The 21349-nt window shown below is 52.4% G+C and overlaps 1 protein-coding gene across 3 annotated transcripts; it reads left to right on the forward strand.

The window, feature by feature from the left end:
* The first annotated feature begins 74 nt into the window (after positions 1-74).
* Positions 75-20877, forward strand: Rap1 (RAS oncogene family member Rap1). Of its 3 annotated transcripts, none has more exons than XM_025303970.1 (4): positions 75-412; positions 19223-19504; positions 20044-20325; positions 20540-20870. In XM_025303970.1, the coding sequence occupies exons 2-4, from the start codon at positions 19322-19324 to the stop codon at positions 20627-20629; spliced, it is 555 nt and encodes a 184-aa protein (XP_025159755.1). In that variant the 5' UTR covers positions 75-412; positions 19223-19321; the 3' UTR covers positions 20630-20870. The 3 variants fall into 3 exon arrangements, with proteins under 3 accessions (XP_025159755.1, XP_011147293.1, XP_011147292.1); XM_011148991.3 differs by having other exon boundaries at positions 125-989; XM_011148990.3 differs by lacking the exon at positions 75-412 and adding an exon at positions 996-1282 and having other exon boundaries at positions 20540-20877.
* The last annotated feature ends 472 nt before the right edge of the window (positions 20878-21349 follow it).

Below are 21349 nucleotides of genomic sequence, written 5' to 3' on the forward strand. Positions count from 1 at the left end.
GAAGGTAGAGGGCACGGCGGCGGCGCGGCGGCGGCATCGAGACGAGAGAGACATCGCCCTAGATAACGGTAGAAACGCGCAGTGGTGTCGCGTTGTCTGTTCTCGCGAGAGTGCGAAAATCGAGCGGCGGGGGTTACAGGAAGGCAGAAGAAGGCGGCGGCAGAGAGGCGCGTCCGTCCGCGTAACAGCGTCGTCGTCGTCGTTGTCGTCGTCGTCGTCCTCCTCGAGACACGCACGTTGTCGGCTGTGAAGTCGCGAGCAAGTCGATCGATCGATCGGTTCGCACCAGTGCCGATATCGGCGCCGGGACACGAAAGCAAAAAACCAGCGGCGACGGGAGAAGAAGAAGAAGAAGAAGAAGAGAAGAAGAAGAAGAAGAAGCAGCAGCAGCAGCAGCAGCAGGCCCCCCTCGGTGTGTAACTACGTACGTTCGCGGCGTGCGGCGCGCGACTCCAATTCGTTCGACCAGTGCGGCTATTAATCGGACCGCGACACTGTCGTATCTGTCGGTTGTTGGTTGTTCGTTCGTTCGTTCGTTCGTTCGTTCGTTCGTTCGGTTGGTTGGTTGGCTGGCTGGCTGGCTGGCTAGTTGAGTAGCCTGCCCCCGAGTCGTCGGTTCCGTGTTCGGTCCCGAGAGCGTTCACAGCGAGAGCGAGAGCGCGCGGAGCTTTCCTTCTGCACGCCGCGGCTCCCTATGAACTCGTGACAGTGTGGCGACGGAGAATCGAAGCGAAAATCGAGTGGAGTCGAGTTGTCGGAGCGAGCCGGGTCAGGTAGAAGTGAAGCGCGCGGCGCGGTTCATCGCCGGAAAATCTCAGTCGCCTGGTGACGAGGAAGAGAGACGGACGGAAGGCGAAACGCGCGAGAGAAGAGAGGACGAGCAGCGCGCGCGTGAGACGGAGAGACAACGAGAAGGCGTGAAAGGAAGAGAGAAAGAGAGAGCGCGATAGCGAGGGAGGGAGACAAGAAGAGGGAACGAGAGAAAGAGAGTAAGACACACAGGGAGTAAGAGACTGCTGCGTGCTTGTGTGTGTTTGTTGTGTGTGTGTGTGTGTGTGTGTGCGTGTGGTGCGCGCCCGAGAGCCACCGAGTCGACTTGCGCGAGCGACAGAGACGGAAAAAGAAAGAGTGAGAGAGGTAGACGGAGCGAGAGAGCGAGCGAACGAGAGGACGAAAGAGAACAGCAACGGTGAGGAGGCAAGAAGAATTATCGAGTAAACCCGGGAGATACTGTGCGTTCCGCGAACCAAGCGTGGGGCTTTCAGGAGGCACGAGAGAGGAGGTAAGGACCGACCGGGTCGTACGGCTTCTAAAAAAAGATCCGCGGTGGCGATCCTTCCGCCCGCTCGCCCGCACCCCGTGCGAGAAGGCGCCGTGCATCGCCGTGGCGTGGCACGCCGAACCGACCGCCGCTGCCGCCGCCGGAAATCGTTCACGGCGACGGCGGTGGCGATGACGACGACGACGACAACGACGACGACTATGGTGGTGGTGGTGGTGCGCTGTGGTGTAGTGGTGGTGATGACGACGATGGTAGTGGTCATGATCGTGGTGGTGTCGGCGGCGGCGGCGGCGGTTCGCGCTCATTCGTTCGTTTATCCGTCCGTCCGTCAAGGGGGACTCGAAACCGGCGCGATTTTTCCACCGGCCGCCGATACGGATTCACCGTCGGGCAAGTCCTCCCTAGAGACGCGGGGATGATTTTCGCGCGTGCCTACGGCGTCGGATTCCGGAACGGAAGGTTGGCGAAATCGCGCCGATCTCGTTCGGCACGGCTGAGAGAAAGAGAGAGAGAGAGAGAGAGAGACGCGATCCGCGAGAAGAAAGCTTCGTCGGGGAACAACGGCGTTCCTAAACGCGGCGATTCTCCTTTTTCCTCTTCCTCCCGTCCTTCATTATCTCTCCTCATGATTTTCCCAGCGAGCCGGCGAATCGACGACGGTGAGCGAGCGAGCGAGCAAGCTCGTTCCGCACCGGGCAACTAGCGTTTCCTCTTACGGTCACGGCCCACCCGGCTGTTCGCGATACGCGACGATAGAAAGAGCGTGTTTCTCGTGAGCGAGCGAGCATCGTTCACGCGGTTCTCGCAAACATCGCTCGCGGGAGGCTTCGATCCCCCCGACTGCTCCAGCGCGGCGAGCCTCCAACGTGCTTCCTGCAGCTTTCAAGCTTCATCTGCAATACGCTTCTCGCTTTCTGTTTCTGCCTCCTTATTTCCTTTTCTGACCTAAACCTTCCCACCTTATGATAGAAAGAGACAAAGAATAAGAAAAGAAAAAAAAAAAGAGGAAGCACATATCGTAGATCAGATTTTACGAATAAAAGTCGATCGCCGAACGAGCAATCGCCGAAGAACTCGTCCCGCCGACGTTGCGTGTGTTTGATGACGAAAATGTCGGGTTCGCTTGACCGTGTGTCTGTCCGCTGGCTAGCCATCCATATTTTCGTGTATTCCGTACGGAAGACTCTTCTGTAAATTACTCGCGCGGAAATGTAAAAACTGCGTGCCTTCGAGGCACCCGCGCGAATCGTCGCGCGGCGTGAAAACAATACGACGGAAAACCGCTCTGCGGCTGCTCGGGGCCCCCGAGCGATCTCCTCCCGTATTCCTCGTATTCCGTTTTTACAAGGAGACGGGGAAAACCAACCCCCGGGGGGGGGGGAGGGAACCATGGTCAGCGCGTGTTTACGGGAGTATGTTTTTTCGGGGACCCCGCTGCGAGCAGTGCGAGGCGAAGAAGAAAATAGACCGTCCGGAAAGAGATGCGTGTTTTTCAGCCGCGGGTTTCAGGTCCTTGCACCGTCGTCTCTCGCGCGTCTTTAAAATGAAATGTACGCGGCTCGGGCTTTCAGAGAGCGAAGAAAGCGGCGAATCGCGCAACTGGCAAGTGCAACAAAGAAGCATAACCGAGAAACGAAGGGAGTCTCGATTCGGTCCGGCCGAATAAAACTCGCGTAAACTTCAATTCAATCGTTACGCCGCGTCTTCGCCCGCCGACACGCGGGATTTGCCTGTTAATTAATGTGCCGTGGAGCTTTCGCGGAAGATCCACGCGTCGATTCATCACAACGCGAGCTTTTACGGTCTTTTAAATCCGATCGTTGACACGAATCTCGTTAGTTGAAGCTCGTGACGCGGTGACGGGAGAAAAGAATGGGGATTAATCGTTTTAATATCGAGGGAGGCGGAAAGAGAGAGATGAAGCGAGTAGTGAGAGACAGTGGCGGAGAGGCGGGGAGGGGGGGTGGCGGCGGCGAAGAGGAGCAAGAGGAGACACACGAGGGGATGCGCAGCGCGCAGAGAGGAGAAAATCGCCGTAAAATGTTTAAAGAGTCTCTTCTTCGATCCGGCAGAGACGCAGAACGCATCGCGTGTAAAAATATTGACTCGGCGACACTTGGATCGATGCTGAACGAGAGAGAAGCGAGACGCGTCTCTGATCGTTCACCCGCATTTACGGCGCGATCTACGGCGTTCCGTGGTAGGGACAGGGGGAGGGGGGAGAACATTTTCCGACATTTATATTTAGAAGTAAAGAACAACGTAGATGAAAATATTAAAATTTAAATAAAGACAAAAAATCGACGTTAATATATCTCGCGGAACACGCGAACTCTCTCTCTCTCTCTCAGCTACGAGTCTGCGTCGTTAGACATCCGCTTTAAAGTGCGAATGAAAATGTGACGTCACGAGCGAGAGGATGTTGAAAATTGCGCTTGCAGATCATTCTCGCTCGGATCGGCGGCGATCGCGGCGCGGCCCTGTTCTTCGTCGCTATTCTTGTACTCGAGGATACGATTTCGCGATTGGTTCTCTCGCGACGGAGATGACGACGAAGCGTGGCGGCGTTTTAATCCGCAGTCGGCTCACGTGAGTCACCGCGCGACGCAGGAAGTGACTCGAGAAGAAAGACGGCAAGAGAGTAGTGTCGCACGGCGGTGTCTCGACGTAATGCTGATCGAGTGTTCCTGCAATGAGAAAGAGAGGTCGCGTTGCTATCGGTCGCTGACTGAGAGAGAACCGCGCGCGTACGTCGCCGCGAGTAATTTCTATCGCGCGAGAGTGGAAGGAATTTCGCGAAGTTTGCGATGGGAAACCGATCGGTGAATTCTCGATCCGAGACAAAGGGAGACACGCTTAAGAGGAACGCTCGCTGCGACTCTGCGCTCGACGATCAGAGTTTCGCGTCGCGCGAGTTCGCGCTCGTTTTTCAAAAGCCGCTCGCGACTAAGTGGCGAAAATATCGCGACAACGTTGGATCCGTTGCGAATTATAACGTACACGTTAACACGTTGGACACTGCGGCGGTGTGTGGTCGCCGGTGACTGGCGCTGATACTGACGTGACTCATTAATTTACGCGTGAAACGTAATGGTCTGCACACACACACTCTCTCTCTGTCTCTCTCTACATTGGCCAAATTACTCGCTGGAAGTTTCCGAGACACGCAGAACGAGTTGGATAGCAGTCAATCTAAAGTAAAAAACGAAAAGACCAGATATGCACACAATTGCATATCGTCATCGTGTATCGTGCGGTAGTTGGTGAAGCGATAAGGCCAGACATTATTTAAGCGATAATCTGGCAACGCGAATTATTCATCCTTGAAAGTTTACGAGAAATCTCATCGCGTCCGCGTTGTTTGATCGATGGTCAGGCACGATTGCGAGGAGAGATCGATGTCGCGCACTTACGTGAATTTATTTATAACGGCGGGCGAATCTCGTAAAACTCCTCCTCCTTCTCCTCCTGCGCGATATATCGCCCATTTCACTGGACGATTTATCGTCGGCGTACAATGTATAAACGTCGTATAAATACGATACTTCGTTATCGACGACTATAAATTGGGCTGATTTATACACTAATACAGAACTCGCATTTTCCACCGCTGCGTAAATCCTTGGAAAAGTCACACTGGGCTTGATAAATATTTATTAAATTGCACACATACACAACATACATACACGCGCACGTTGCTAATGTATATTCACGTCTGATCCACGATAACTCGAAAGCAAAGTTACACCATTCAAACAACCAGATAAGATTCGCTCTCTCTCTCTCTCTCTCTCTCTCTCTCTCTCTCGCTCTCTCGCTCTCTCATCATTGTTGAAACAGGGAGATAAGGTTTTTTCTCCTTTCCCTTCTGTTCCGTCTGTTCCAGGGGCGGGAGCCTTTTCGTTCGGTCAGGTTCCCCGACCGCGCGCGTCTCCATCCGACTCCGCGTCCGCTTGTTTCACGCTCTTACAACGCTCGCGCCATTTCCGCTAATCTCCTGGAAACTCGTTAAGCCTATTCAATTTACTTTAATCGCTCGTTCGCTCGTGACAATTTGATTTTCGTCGGACGCGATTTTACGCGTCAGCTGGTACATACCGCGTACCATCGCCGAGGGGTTAATACGATCGCGAATAGATTACGCGCGAGATACCGGCGAGAATCCGTCCCCTTTCTCCCTCCCTCCCATTAACTCTCTATCTCTCGCGGCTCTCTCTCTCTCTCTCTCTCTCGCGTGTGTAAAATCCGCGATCGCGCTCGGCAACTTCATCGTCTCGACCCGCTTTCCTGAAAGTTACACGGCTGAGCCCCATACGCGTTGCGAGATATAACCGCGCGCCGTCTCGTAGCGCCCTTCCCCGCTGATAAACGCGAAGCCAATCAACCGCGGCCGACTACGCGAATTCCCGCGGCTGTACGAGCGAGATCACACTTGTTAAACACGTCATATAGTGACTCAACTGCGAAAACGATACTCCGCTCTCGACTTTGAACTCGATATCCGCCTTCGACTTTGCGTCTTGTCTTCGAAGCAGCGTTATTCCTCCGCTCGCTCTCTCTCTCTCTCTCTCTCTCTCTCTCTCTCTCTCTCTCCGCTCCGTGTAAACACGCCGTTCTCGCGCGGTATCGCGCTAATTCGGGGTGGAAGTTCTGTACTCGCGTTAATAACTCGCCGCTTCGCATATTCCTCCGGTGAGACATGCTGAATTTCGACTCCGCCAAACTCGGCTCCGTTAAACTCTCGACGAACGTGAGCTTTCTTCAAAAAGAAAAGGAGAGGAGGTGGGGGACGAAGGGCGGCTCAAGTCGTCTTTTTATCGAGCAATATTGCTGGCTGAATTCGACAATTTTCCATATCCATCGGGGATTTACGCATCGAAGTGGCGCGAAGGAGGGTAGAGTTAGCGATGCTAAAAGCGATGGCGTCATTAATTTCTACGAAAGGTGGACATGTTTCACCGGGAAGCTCAATAAGGACTCGCTGAGGGTGTCGTTACGCGCCATGAGTTTCACGAACCCCATGACTCATTGCGTGACACGCAATGATGCGGTGTATGAAGAAACCTATTATTTCTCTTGTCCTTTCTTTTTTTTTTTTTCCTTTCTCTCTCTCTCTCTCTCTCTCTCTCTCTCTCTCTCTCTCTCTACCAACAATGTATTACGGTGCTTCTCGTTCACCGAGACACTTTCTTCCCGCCCGTGCATTTCCAGCGCTCTTACATCGCGACAAGAACCGTTAATCGCGCCGCATTAAATTTATGCGGACCGTCGAAACGGAAGTTTCATAAATGAAACTCTGCGCGCTCTTATCGCATCTCCGATAGCATTACATTAATAATTGTCTCGATAATCTCGGATCTCTCTCCGCGGGCCGCCCGAACCGGTGGCTTTAATTATCAACGAATGCTCCTTTAATTAATCGCCAAGTCTACATCTTTACAAAGCTCCCATTAATGCGATATTCGCAACGCAGAAACGGTGACAAAACGGCGCAGCCGGGATCTTCTGTTAATTGCGAATTGATTATTCGCCGCGTGCCGTGTCGTAATCGTAATTGATTGTTTCTTTATCTCGTACATAATGTGAAAAATTATTCTATTAATCGGTCGCCGAGCCCTTCCCCCCCTCCCCTCTCTCTCTCTCTCTCTCTCTCTCTCGTTTCTTTTCCGTCTCTCTATTTGTCGCTCTCGCTTGCGGCAGTTTTAACGTTAACGCAGACTTTCATATCACGCTTCATTATGGCGACGCATAATACGCGCGCCCTATATACGCAAAGTCGGCCTCTGGGAGGGCGAGTGATTTCCTGCATTTGTCCCGCGTAGGCAGTGCGATCCTACTCGTCTGATTAACATATGAATTCTTCGGGCGTAAAATCAATGCGCGCGCGCGAGCGAGCGAGCGGCGAGCTATTCTCGCGACACCGCGTGTGATATTACAGCGCCCCGATACTGCCATCGCGCAAAACCATCTCGAAGGCGCGACGAGTCCTTATCAAGCGAATATTCACCGTTCGAAATCGAACTCTCCTTTCGCCGACTTATCGATCCAATGGAAGGTCCGACGAATTCGCCGAGTAAGAATCTCGCAAAGAGAAAACTCTCGTACTCTTGCGCGCGCGCGCATGCGAGCGAAACAAGCCGCGGATTTGAGTTGAAAATAAGAGCAGCCGTGCGATTAATCGCGCGGGTCGGGCAGCGAAACTGCAAAAAAAATAATTGGCCGCATTAGTTCGAGCACCCGTTCGCTCGCTCGCTCGCGGTATGCCACGTCGCTGCGTTAGCGTGAACAATCGTGTCTATTTATCCTCCCCGTTGTACGACGCGCGTTGTAACGCTTGTGGCATAAAAGTGAGTGGGCCGCAAATGGGCGCGATTAACATTACGAGGCGCGATTAATGCAAAATACGAGTTCCGACACTGATGAAACGTATCTTCTCCTCCCATGTAACCGCGATATCGCGCTCGCAACCGGCCGGCCGGATGGATGGATGGATGGATGGATTCTCCGATCTTGCGATCTCGAATTAACGTCAAATCAACTCGACTCTCGTGCGCGCAGCATATAATTAACTGCGATGCCGGCCGCGGAGTTACGCAGTGTTACACGCGGCCGGACGGTAACTGACACATCGAACTAATCCATTAGTCGCAAACGCAACATCTCGAGCGATGAGAATCTATGTCGCGTGTCCTTCCCGCGTGGAATTCCCTCCGGTCTCTGCCGCGTTGTCGGCTAGGTAGAAAGAGGAGAAGGAAGAGGAGGAGGAGGTGGAGAAGGAGAACCCCCCCGCGGTTGGGACGCTTCGAATGAAAAAAAAAAGAGAAAAGGCACGAGAAAAGCCGAGCGCTGCGAGCGAATGTCGTAGAGCGACGTAAAAATCGAGAGGGGTAGATTCCACCCCCCACGCGCAATTTGATGGTTTGATTTAACGTTCATTTCAATCGTCGCGGGTTGCGGCCGCGCGGCGGGGATGAAATTCGCGGTGACCGCTCGTCGTGTCTCGTCGTGTCTCGAGCGGCCGACGAGAAGTAGGTTGGAAATATGAGCGGTCACGGCGACGGCGGCTCCTTCAAATTTAGCCCGTATCGTTTCGGAAAATGGACTCCGCGCGCTCCGGCGAGAGGCAAGAACGCGGCCGGCGCGGCGAGGGATCAATGATATCTGTCACCTTTGCCCTCTCCCGGCCGCCTCGGCCGCTATTTTCGATGACAAGGGCCGGCGACTGGGACGCTGCCTGTCCCAGATTCTTCGTTTATCGGCCGATTCGTTATTTCACGCGACGCGATGGCGCGCGAAAACTTCGCGCGCTCGCGCGATCTTCCACGCTATTGTCCACCCATCTCGCGCTTGGGCCGCGGATGTGCTCGCGTGTCGCGTCAACGACGAAAATAAAACGAGAGACGAGATGGTGGGCCGCTGCTGCGCCGTGTCTCCCGATATGAACGTTGCTTAAACTCTCCGTCGCGGAACCGCGTCACGATGTGCAATTTGCTTCCTGTTAATCAAGCGCGATATATACTTTCGCCCGGCCTTACCTTACCCCTCGTGCATGTTTTATATATTTGTATGCGTGTGCGAGTGTGAGAGTTGCGTCGCTCGCTGAATACACGAGAACCGAGCGAGCGCCGAGGCGCGCGCGACTCTCCGCGCGAGGATGAAAAACATCCTTCATTAATTATCCGCCAAGTGATTTGCATTTCGAAACTGTCTGCCTGCCTGCCTGCCTGCCTGCCTGCCGCTCTCCGGCTTGCGCTTCACTCTGTCGCGCCGCGCGTGAACGCCACCACACCGCCCCATCGGAAAGTATCGACAATGTAATGCCGCGGCACAATGGAAATAAGCACGAGCCTTACGGCGCATAATCGAAATATGCTGATATTAGTGTGCGGTACTTTAAACAGCCGGAGAAACAACAGCAACGATCGATTTATGCAGATGTTGTATAAACTGCATTGTGTACCGCACATAATAAAAGTCCGCAAGCGCGCTCGATCGATTCTCGCGCCGCCGACGAAATACCGATAGTTTCTCCCGCGCGGATAACGGACCGCGCGAGGACCTGAGGATTATTCGTCGGCGGTGCGAGACGACGCGGGGGAATCGAAATTGTGCGGAAACGGGCGGTGATTGATCGCTCGGCGATCAACGTCGGCATTCGCGACGTGCGCGCGTCGCCGCCCGCCGGCAACGCCGAGGAACGTCGTCGCCGTCTCGCTCGTTAACCCTTTGCGGACGAGACTCTGATTCCCGGGTAGGTCTCGAGCATATTTTCTACATGAAACAAGATTATACATAAAATTTCGCATTGGCATCTCTCTCTCTCTCTCTCTCTCTCTCTCTCTCTCGTTTGTTTGCTAGCCGCTGTAGCGGCGGCGGCGTTCGAGCGCAAAGGGTTAAAGAGCAGCGCGGATCGAGGTGATACCGTCGGGGAGGAAAGTTGCGGAGCGCCGCGCTCGGCTTTTTCGCAACGTCGTCGCCGGAGCTGCCGGCGGGCGCGACGTTGGTGACGGCATTCGCTCTTCGCGGAACACGACGGTCGCCGGACTCGTCGCCATGGCGCTGTCTGCCATTAACGTCCGCTTATTCGCCGCGTTTGTGCGCGCATTCAGAGTACGCTCGCGAGTAACAAACTCGAAAGCACGCTCGTCGCGCGCGCGGCGGCCGCTTTCAATACGGTTCTAATGAAACGCGCCGCTGTTCGCTGTTTCCCTCCTTCCGCGCTACTTTTCCCCGTTCCGTCGCTGTTTCATGCTTGATGCTTGATCGACTAGGAGATCGAAGGGATCACGCGCGGACGCGCATTATCACTTGGAAACAATACTTGGTACACCGGTTTCTCGATCAAGGGGATCAGCTTTCGTGATGCAGCTTTCGCTGCTTTTCCACCCGGCTGTATAGAACCGCGAATGTTTTTTGCAGAGCGAAGCTACAGCAGATATCACACACACAATGGGACAAAAGTTTGACAAAAAGAATTTGTTTGCTCTCGATGCGACGCCGGGTGCTGTTCAATTCATCGACTCTTGCACCTTGTCACTCTGCAGGAGCGTTTGCAATCCCGTGCAAGCAAATATTCATGGGGAAACAATACGAACTACGAGGGCCGCATTGTCCCTCGGCTATTCAGCAGCATCCTCTTCGACATTTTCACCCGACTTGAAATCCTATTCAGAGACGAAGCGACTCAAACTCGCGAGTTACGGTGAATAGTCGGCGGAATTATTAATTACTAATCTATGAGCGGAGGAGGAACTCGGGGGGAACAAGGAGCGGGTACGCACGAGAAAAGATCCGGCGATTTTCACTGAGGGAAAATTAGGTCAAGCAGATTCGTGCGAAGCGCTGTAGGGAAAAATGCGGCTGCAGGAGCGCGCGCTTTTTGCTGCAGGCCTCTTACGCTCTCGCCGTCGGCGTCGGCGTCGGCTCCCGGCACGTTCGTGTTTCGTCGGAAGCAATATTTGACGAAAATCCTGCCACGTGTGCGCCGCGGCCGATTGGCCGCAAACAATCGACTACGGCTGCGATGATACGGCGATCTCTCTCGACGGGCGGAGAACGTACAGCCGTTTGCGCGCTGAAAATTCGATTAGCGCCCGACATGTCGCTGCTTGATTGCGACAGAATCCGCGTTTATCCGCTGCTGGCGATTTCCGCTGGGGGGAGGGGGATTTCCGCCAACAGGGAGCACGACGACGACGACGACGACGACGACGACGACGACGACGACGACTCGCCACGAAGACACGCGTCAAGTGATCCGAATCTGCGGAGGAAAAAGAGGATTCGACGACAAACCGACTACTCGGCGGAATCAATCCACCACGGCTGCTCCGATGAGAGGAGAGAGTCGTCGTCGGGAAGAAAACGGAAGACAATGTGTCTTGCGCTATACAGGGTGTCTGCAAATGCGAGCCGATAGTCGTGTCGTGGCTGGAAATCCCCGTGCGAATGTTTGCCAACGTGCTTATTTTGCAAAGCGCCCGAGGGATTTTCGCTCCAATTTCAGTCGTTGCACCCGCAACCGAGCAGCAGAGGCGGTACCTCGAGTTTCCGGATACACCCTGTCGTGTTTTTCACCCCAAGTACATACGAATCGTGTTTCTCGCGCCTCTTGTCCCCGGGATTAACTCCGGCGGAATTAACGTCAGCTGGAGCGCGAGGACGTCGCAGGACGACGAGAGAGTCCCACGTGGCGAGGGACGGCAAGGCGCCGAAGAGAGACGTAATCGGCACGAGCGAGCGGACAATTAGGTCATACCGCGTTTCTCTCTCTCTTTCTCTCTCTCTCTCTCCCTCTCTCTCTCTCTCTCTCTCTCTCCCCCCCTCTCTCTCTCCCTCGGCCAGTCGCGAGCGTCGCGATAGGCGACAAACACACAGCCGAGAGCGAGCGCTTGAGAGCTGAAAGCCGGAAAACCGAGTAGGTTGGAGAACAGGAAACCGAAGTCGAGCGACCGCCAGATTGCTCGGATATGGCCGACGACTCGCGGGATGCTCCGCGCGATATACTTACGTGCGCGTCGATAATCGAACATGCGGCTCGTGCGATACGCGAACACACGCCGGGGCGATAGCGTAGCGAGACTTGTGCGACGTAGAAAGAGAGATAGAACAGGGAGGAGGAGGCGGAGGGGGAGCGTAGATAAAAAAGCTCGCGAGTACCGCGCGCGCCCGCGTCGTTGCACGCGCGTCGTCCCGCTTCGTTGGCTATTTCGGAGGTGAGGTAGACTTTCCGATAACGTCGTCCATAAACGAGAGTGATTTCCTGGCATTGGGCCGTTTGCGCTTCCAGTTGGACGTGAGAATCCGCCTCGCGAATCTTGCTCTGTGTCCGACGTTTGGCGTGTGCCTGCCGGGTCGTTCATCATCATCGGCCATATCGTCTCGCTAAAAGAGCGAGGGGGGAGGCGCGGAGAAGAATAATGTCGTATAATACGAAAGATGAAGTCGCGCGTGCGCGCGCACGTTGTTGTGACAATTTCAGCGCTTCGATGCTATTTTTCATGACGACGTGATGATCGACGTAAAAATAACGCGTTTTAAAAATAACGCGAAAAGCGGCATAAATAATCGCGCGCTGGACGACGACACATCGGGGAACCCGCCGGGGGGGAATACTTTGCTCGGCGTGGTTGAGGGAGAGCAGATGCAGGAACAGGAACTTCACCGATAGCGGGGTTCCGAGGCACCACCACCCTCTCTCTCTCTCTCTCTCTCTCTCTCTCGTTACTTTCTCTTATATTGCTTCCAGAAATGCGAAAGTAAATGATTGCGCGCGCACTCCCCCTTTTCTCATATTGTCAGTTCGTTCGCAATCATCGCCAGGGCGACGACGGTACGATGTATTCTTTATAGAAAGGTGCTTACCCTCCCAACTTTATAGCCCTTCCTCGGAGGGGCGCTTACCCTCTTCGAGGGAATCGCAGATCAGGTCGTCGGACTCGAGGGGGAGCCGACTACCTTTCGCCCTCCTCTCACATCGCGACGTTTCGGCTGTATAAATCTAGTAGAAAGTCGCGCGAGTCCTCCTCTCGTACTCGCATGAATGTCAGCGTCCGCGATAACAGCGCAATTTTTTACGACGCGAGGACTACATCCAGGAAAGGAAGCATAGCCCGCGCACACGCCACAGGCACGCTCGATCTTTGTCTAGCTTCATTCTTGACGGAGGGAGCTGCACGACGAAGACACACAGCGCGTGTACGTCTGTCGACAATGGAAGAGGAATGTGGCTACCTTTTACAGTATCTTAGGTTCCGGTTTCTGTTGCTAAACTTCTCGCGCCAAACCTCTTTTCTTCTCTTTTCGAGCAGGTCTCTCTCTCTCTCTCCACTATACCTTATATCTGCCTCTTTCAAAGTTCCGAAAATGTATGCTAGGCCGGCGATATAAAACAAACCTCTTGTCCCCAACTCTCTCTCTCTCCCTCCCTCCCTCCCTCCCTCTTTCGCCCTCGTAAGAACCCAGATCTCTATGTACATAGCAGCACGCAGCTTATAGTGTATAGTATACAAGCAGGACAATTTCCTAGAAAGTCACAATACGTTTATGTTATGCGTCCGATTCTGATTCTCCCTCCCAAAGTCATCGATCAAGCGGTCGGCCGGCAGTCTCATATTTCCGCCGAGATACTCCGGCACGTCCGTTCGTACCTCGAAAGCGCAGCTCTGCTCCGCGATATTCATGAAATTCAAGCTCGCAATTGATAATTAATGTCTCTTTCGTGCGCCGGCCCCCACGTCATAGCATTTTCTTCGTTGTCGCGTGAGCGCGTCGAGCGCGGGCTGAATTCGGTCACGCGCGTGCTATTCGGGAATTACGTGTTGCGAAATTACGGTGTAATCGGCCGCGTGACGCAACGTGCGACTTGATAATACGCGCTGTGTATCTCTCGACACGACCAGAGAGACGACACACCAGCGGCCCTGAGAAACTCGCAAAGTCCGCTCGCTCGCGCGCGCGCGCGTATGTAATACAATGTGCAGTCACGGCGCAGATCAGACCGCAAGATTGACCGCGTTTCGCACGGATAGTCCTAAAGCTTTTTTCGTCGTCTCGCCTCGTCTTTGACGCTCTCTTTCTCCCGCGATCAATCTTCAGCCGCACAACGGGAAATATCGGCTACGGTCCTCGGCGTTGAAAGTAAGCGAGCTGGGAAAACGAAGGGTTCTTCGCAACCGCGGAGAGGACAGAGCGAGGTCGTCGTCTCAGCTCGCTCGGCTCTTTCGCGCGGGATCTTTCACCGCGGGACAGAGTCGCGATCGAGTCGCGGTCGGGGGGGGGACATGAATTGTCCCGAGGAAAGTTCTCGAAATGCAACAATTTGCTGGAAACCCTCCGCGCCGAGACATTAGAATTTCCTCGTCCGGCCCGTAGACTCGTCCGCAGCTAGAGTCGCCGCCAGATGTCCTCCCTCCGGAAAGATCGTTAACCCCTCGGGATAATTTTCCGGGAAACCCTGCCGGACTTTCCGGATGAGTGGAAATTTTTTACTTCTCCGATACGCCATCGCGTTAAACGTCGGTCGCCGATTCGTCCCGAAGTCTCAGGCCGAGCGACGAGCGGCTCGCGTCTAAGTCTACTAAGAGACACGTGCTCCAAAGAGAGGAGAGACACCGTCGAAAGTGTCGAAGTTTCAGCTCACATATCCTACGGTCACCCCGTCCTCGGTAGCCGCGAGCCGCGTTGATGAGGATGTCGCGCGCGCGCGCGCGCGCGCATCGTGCGCGTAGGAGAACGGACGTTCGCGCACATTGATGATGTCGCGCGTCTTCGCGCGGGGGAAAGACTCGACTGTGGGAAGAGGAGAGTCGACGCCGCGCTAAAGGTGACCGAGTGCAATCAAGTGTATCGGTAGTCGTTGGAGCAGATAACGCGTATTACAGGTCAAAGTGATCGCGCGCGCGCGCGCACGGCACATTCCTCGCATAAACACACAAGCGACAACAATACATGTACGCGTCCGAGACGCAACAACGGCGATTGTGCCTCTGAGCCTTCGTGTCTTTTGCGTATGTGTGTGTGTGTGTGTGAGCTGTGAGCACACGCTGCGCCGCGCATCAAAGCTACGTGTGCGAGCTTTGTAACGGGTTTTCGCCACGTTTCGCAGCGAGGGCTGCTTTAGCGGGTGGATGCGAATTATGGGACGAAACGTCGCAGGTCGCCGGTCGCCTGTAGACACGCGCGAGATGGCGAGTCGGGCCGTCGCGTCGTGTCGCGTCGTTCCGTCCCGGTGGACGCGCGGAAGTCGATGATGGGATTGGGTTGACGTAGAGAGAATGAATCGGCGATAAAAGCGGAAATGCCCTACCGGAATTGGACGAAAGGCGAAAGGCCTCGGGAAAACGTGAAATTTCGCCCGAGGTGTTGTCTCGTCTATCCGGGGTGAGTCTACTCGGAGCGGCCCGAGGATTCGACGAGACGATGAAACACTGACTGCATGACGCCGCTGATTTATTATGTGAGGCTTGCGTGAAGTAAAAAAAAAGAAGAGGGAAGACAAAAACGGATCGAGAGAATAGCAAGGTCGCGAGGTCTTCCGCCGATAACGAGAGAAAAGGAGAGCGAGGGAGAGACTTTGCGAAGAAAGCGATCTTGCTTGCTGGTGGCTTGCTTGCGCACAGACCCGCAGGCGGTGGCTTTAATTGTCACGGGCCGGCGTCTTGGCAGTAATACTCTTAATTAAAGTCAAAGATGAAGGCTGACCAAAGTTCACTCCCGAGCAGAGCTCGTGGCGCGAGAACGACGTTCGAGGAGAGCTCGCGACGCCTCGTGCGGTTCTCGAGGCGTCGTCGCGGAAACGATCAACAAGTAGACACTCGAGGAGACAGTCGAGAAGAATACAGCTGAGAAGATTGTCCGACGTTTCCACGACATCCTCGCCCGTGTTGCGAAAAGTTAACCCCCTCGAGCCTCGTTCGGAGTTGGAAGTGCAAAGTTCCAGACGGAGGACCGAACTTCCCTGAGCGCGATTTTCGACGGACATTTTCGCGGTCCGGCAGGATCCAAATCTCGAAGTTTAGAAACTGTAATCATTCCGCGAAAAGTCGCGCAATATCAATATTCTCCGCGAGAGAGGATATCCCGAAATACAGTCGCGTATCAAACTTATTAAATGTGCTTGTTGATTCTCAAGCTGAAACTACGTTGGTGGCGCGCAGCGTCGTTTCGCCGGCACGTTGATGGCCGCAGCGTATTCCCAAGACACGAAAAGTCGCAATTTTTCTCATAAATTTAATTACAAAATATTCATGCGCATGATGTTTTTTCACGTTCGATTTCGCTGTGGGTATCGCGGGATCATCGGGGAAAATTCGCGGCACGAAGTCGTCGTCTTCTATCAAATACAGCCGCGCCTATCAGGGTTAATACATCCAAAGTATTTGCGGTATCATGGCGAATCGCGCGCGCGCGCGCGCGCCTTTGCATTTGTTCTCGCGAGCGGATACACAAGGCACAAGAGTGAACGGTGGCGCCGCGCGTATCTCGCGAAGGAGAGACGCGCACGTCGCGCTTTCGCGACGGACGACCCCCGAGATCTCTCCATCAGCAGCGCTGCAGCTTTGAATTTCGTACAAAAGACGCGGCGATTTACGGAGAACCTGGCACTGTCCCATGCCAAAGCTTAATAACTAGGTCAGGGGAATCTGCGACAGAGAGATAGATGGATACACACAGAAAGAGAGAGAGAGAGAGAGAGAGAGAGAGTGTGTGTGTGGGTGGGTGGGTGTCAGGTGTGTGTCCGCGAGCTCTTTCGCCTCTATTTACCTTGCACGTGTGCGAGGATACACTTTTTTGGTCCGGGGATGTCTTGGAACAACGCCAAATGTTCGATCCGTTCTCCCGCCGGTGCTCCCCGCCTCGTTATGGTCGATTCCTCTCTCTTTCGGACATCAACTTGTTGCCCGCGTTTGACGTTCGTACGACCTAATTGCGTGCCTTAATTGCACCGTACAGCGGCGCGTCGCAATGAAACGGCGAACCGTAAATGCATTACAACATAAATTATATTATAAACGCCGGATGCGTGTCTCTCTACGTCTCTATTTCTCTCTCTCTCCCTCTCTCTCTCTCTCTCTCCATCGCGAAGTCTTGTGAGACAGCTCGACCGGCGTCGCCGTCGTTACTGCGGATATTGTTTGGCCTTCGCTAATAAAGTTTTGAGAACAACGTCGCCGCAAGCTGCGTGGAAAAGTTGGCCGCGGAGAAGTTGGGAAAATTAAACACGTCCAAAGTGTAACTTTACAATGCGGCGGGGGAGGAGGGGAGAGGGGATATGAGGAAATGAGCGAAATTGCGAGAGCTCGGGAGAGGTAATATCCTTGTTAGGGGGGATACACGCTAATACATGAGATAACGAAGTTATTTTCTTTTATATGTATTACGAGAGGTCCTTAATTTTCTTATCGATTTACTCAGGCCGCGCCTCGCTCTCTCCCTTTTTGCCTTCAAAGTCATTCGCTGCAAAATTGATATTCCATCTCGCCGCGGCGTGGCCAAGGAGAGATGCCTGTCGCCGCGCGGGGAAAGCGAAGTATCTTTAATTGCATTTTGCGAGCGACAACGTATTTTTTTGAAATACGCATGAGACGTCGCTGCCGCACCTCCGACGATATCATTAAGCAAAATATGGTTACGTTTTTATACAGTAAGATGAAAAATTCACATGGGGGCAGGGGGGAGGTGAAATTTCACTCATAGCAGCTTTTAAAGGATAAATTCGGAGATTTCGTCGTGAATCGGCATCGTGGCGCTAGCACGCGCATTCTCGTTCCGTTGGTTCCGAAGCAGATGATAATGGATTGGTAAATTTCCCAAGTGACATTTCAGCGAATCACTAATTCACGATCAGAGTTCGTCCTCGGAATTTCATCTCTTGCGAGACTGCCCGCGAGAGCGGGCACTACTTCTTTCGCTTTAAATACAAAGTACATTTATTATATACCGCTGCACGAATTTAGACTCCTTGCAGAGTCCTAATAAAAGAACGTGAAGGATCTCTCGACTTTTTGCGAATTGAATCTCCGATTGCCGAAGAGACGGCAATCGAAGGATGCCAACACGCTGGACGAAAAGTGATTCGATCGTTGCATCAGAATGTGTTAAATAATTGAGAGGTACTCTTTTATAGGAAAAAAAAATGACCCAAGGTACCGAGGAATAAATATGTAAACAATAAGCAGAAAAGATTGCGATTGCTAAAGAAAGAACTGCTAATCTAAGAATAAACTGCTAGTCAATTAAAAAAACATTATTCTCGGCGTTCGCGCAGGGAGAAACGGCAAATTGCTTCATCACTGGTTACCGCTAATAATTTTTAATCGCTGTATGTCGAGTAATATGCACGTACATCAATCACAATCCCCCCCTCCCCCCCGCCGAGGTAACTTTATTAAGCGCTAACAAGTCGGCGAAAGTCCGAGAGTAGCGGCTGTCATCATGTACAGGCTCATTCATAAGGTAAAATCAATGACAGATCGGCGCAAAAAATTTTGCGGCTGTCGATTGGCCGCGGCGCGTCGCCATGATGCTATTGCCGACCAATCGGAACGTCGTCGTCTCGCTACATCCACGTTTTCCCTTCTACTCTGTCCTTTTGTCGCTCATTGCCGCGACAAGTCGTTCCTCGCCGAAAGCAACGCGATGTGTAGCAGCGCGTAACTTTGTTGAACGTATCGCACCGGCATGCAGCGGTACTTTCTCACGGAACGATTAATCGTGCGCCGCCCGTTGTTTCTGGATTCCACAATTTGGCGCGATGATTTCTGATTTTCTCGCCGATTTTCAGATAGTGCTTAGGAATTTCTCTCTCTCTCTCTCTCTCTCTCTCTCTCCCCCCCTCTCTCTCTCTCTCTCTCTCTCTCTCTCTCTCTCTCTTTCCCTTTCCTGTACTCTCTGAGATCGCTCGCTCGCTCGCTCGCTTTCGAAGGAAGAAAATTGTTGCCGTTATTTTCCATTCAACTTTGAGTCAGTTCCGCTTGCGCGCAATTTTATATATAATTATCGATATTAAATATCTCGATAAATTAATTAAATCCGCAAACCCCATCGAGGGATTTAATTATCGAGACATTTAATACTCAGAATTATACGAAGTCGCGGCAGAAGGTAGCCATATTCAATCAAATCTCTGCCGAGAGACGGAGAGACAAGGAGAATGGACCTCATATTGATCAAAGGATCTATCCTGCCTCCTCCTCTACGCTGCACTCTATACTTAGAAATTATGAATTATGATTCTCGCTCGGCAGAAGTTTGCATGAACTCATCGTATGTACGTGTACATGTAACGCGTATATGTATAAAAAAAAAGTATTGAGTCATAAAAGAGCTGACTTGTCCGACCACCACCGAGCAAGGTGTGTCACACTGAAATTAACCCGTTCGTTACGCACGTGACGTTTGCGACCTCTAAACGGACATCGTGCCGTGTTGTTGTTTCAGATCCATCTCACTGAGAGCAAATCGAAGCAAAACGTGGCGGATTCGGTGACCCCTCGACTGTGACCAGGCGCACAGGCAGGCAGTAGATAGGGCAAGGAAATGCGTGAATATAAAATAGTAGTGCTGGGCAGTGGAGGTGTAGGCAAGTCCGCCCTCACTGTCCAGTTCGTGCAAGAAATCTTCGTAGAGAAGTACGACCCGACGATCGAGGACAGTTATCGCAAGCAAGTCGAGGTCGACGGCCAACAATGTATGTTAGAAATCTTAGACACAGCCGGCACAGTAAGTACCTCGCACAAGATACAATGTCTCTTCTGTCTCTCTTTACCGCGAGGGCGCCGAAATGCCGAGGTTATGACGTGTTAATTTTTTTCCCTTCCATGTATGTACGAGAAGGAGAGACAGACGACTCGTGGCGATCGCGCGCGCGCCGCGTGTTCGTGCGCGACGTGTCGACGGAACGTCAACGAACGACGATACATACGCGCGCACGAACATGTATGAAAATCTCGCATAAATACGCGAAAGGGAAAAAAAAAACGATCGTGATGATTGATTTTATTCGTTCTGGACGTGTATTCTTCATCACCCGACGCGCGAATGAAAATATTCTCTCTCTCTCTCACTCTCTCACTCTCTCTCACTCACTCTCTCTCTCTCTCTCACTCTCTCTCTCACTCTCACTCTCACTCTCACCGGGTGGAGCGCGCGATTTTATATTTGTTCTCCGACACGTGTCGTAGCTGGCTTTCTTTCATTTTCCGATTGCGACGATGCGAGTTGTATTTTGAGTAACATTATTGTCTTCGATGCGTTCGCAGGAACAATTCACAGCCATGAGGGACCTTTATATGAAAAACGGACAGGGCTTCGTATTAGTATATTCGATAACAGCACAATCGACCTTCAACGATCTGCAAGACCTCAGGGAGCAAATCCTCCGGGTAAAGGATACAGATGATGTACCGATGGTACTAGTAGGCAATAAGTGCGACCTGGAGGACGAGAGGGTAGTAGGAAAGGATCAGGGTGTCAACCTTGCCCGGCAATTCAATTGCGTGTTTATGGAGACCTCTGCCAAAGCTAAAATTAATGTTCGCGACGTAAGTCGACCGTCCAGATCTGTTTATTCTTCTTCTCTTTTTACACTTTTGAACATCACGTCACGTTTGAACTCAACTTGACTCTCTGTCGAAATAACTGAAAATTAGGAGCTCTGGCTCAGAACTTTGTAATAAAAGATTGCCAACAACTGAGTTCTAACGCGGCGTAACCTCTATCGTATCGTCATCCCTCTCTCTTACCTCTTGCTTTCAGATTTTTTACGACCTGGTGCGGCAAATAAACAAGAAGTCGCCAGAGAAGAAGATGAAGCAGAAAAAGAAATCGCTGTGCCTACTTTTGTAAGGTAGATATGGCAGAGCCCATACTCTCCTACATGAAAAATCCGAACATACCAGTGGAAACAAAAAAAAAAGATACGCAAGAAAAACAAGATCGGGGGCGGACATAAAATGAAAAAAAAAAAAAGATACTAATGACGAGGAGGGGGGCTGACGGAATACTAAAAAGCGACGAGGTAAAAGCGGGAGGTCTGTGCGACACCGACGGTTAAGAAGGAAGCCGAACGGCGATACGGAGGGCACAACACAAGGCAACGCGCAGCGGAGCGAAGAACGAAGATACGGTTACGGTGTGCGGAAAGAGAGACACAGCGAAGCGGAAGGCAGGAAAATATTGTATATACGTTGGTCCCGGGGTGGCTCGTGTGCACGCGCAAGCAACACGCGCACAAAGTAGTACGCGAGACCCCGTGGCGTCGGTTATCACTGTAGGAGTTTTGCATGAGTGAATTAAGACAAAAAAAAATGATTAACTAATATTATATATTTAGGAGAATGGAAAGAAAGACAAAACACACAGAGAAAACAGAAAATGGAAAGAAACGTTCGGACGTGCGCGTGCGCAGGCCACCATCAGCCCCCACATGCATCGCTCGCCGCGCACCTCTCTCTCTCTTATATAATATAATTATACATAGATGGTACACACAGACACGAACATGATTATTACTATTATTATTATTAATATTATTAATTATTATTATTAATTATCGGATCATCAAAA

The sequence above is a fragment of the Harpegnathos saltator genome, unplaced genomic scaffold, assembly GCF_003227715.2.
Source record: "Harpegnathos saltator strain DR-91 unplaced genomic scaffold, Hsal_v8.6 scaffold58, whole genome shotgun sequence".
NCBI classification, from domain to species: domain Eukaryota; kingdom Metazoa; phylum Arthropoda; class Insecta; order Hymenoptera; family Formicidae; genus Harpegnathos; species Harpegnathos saltator.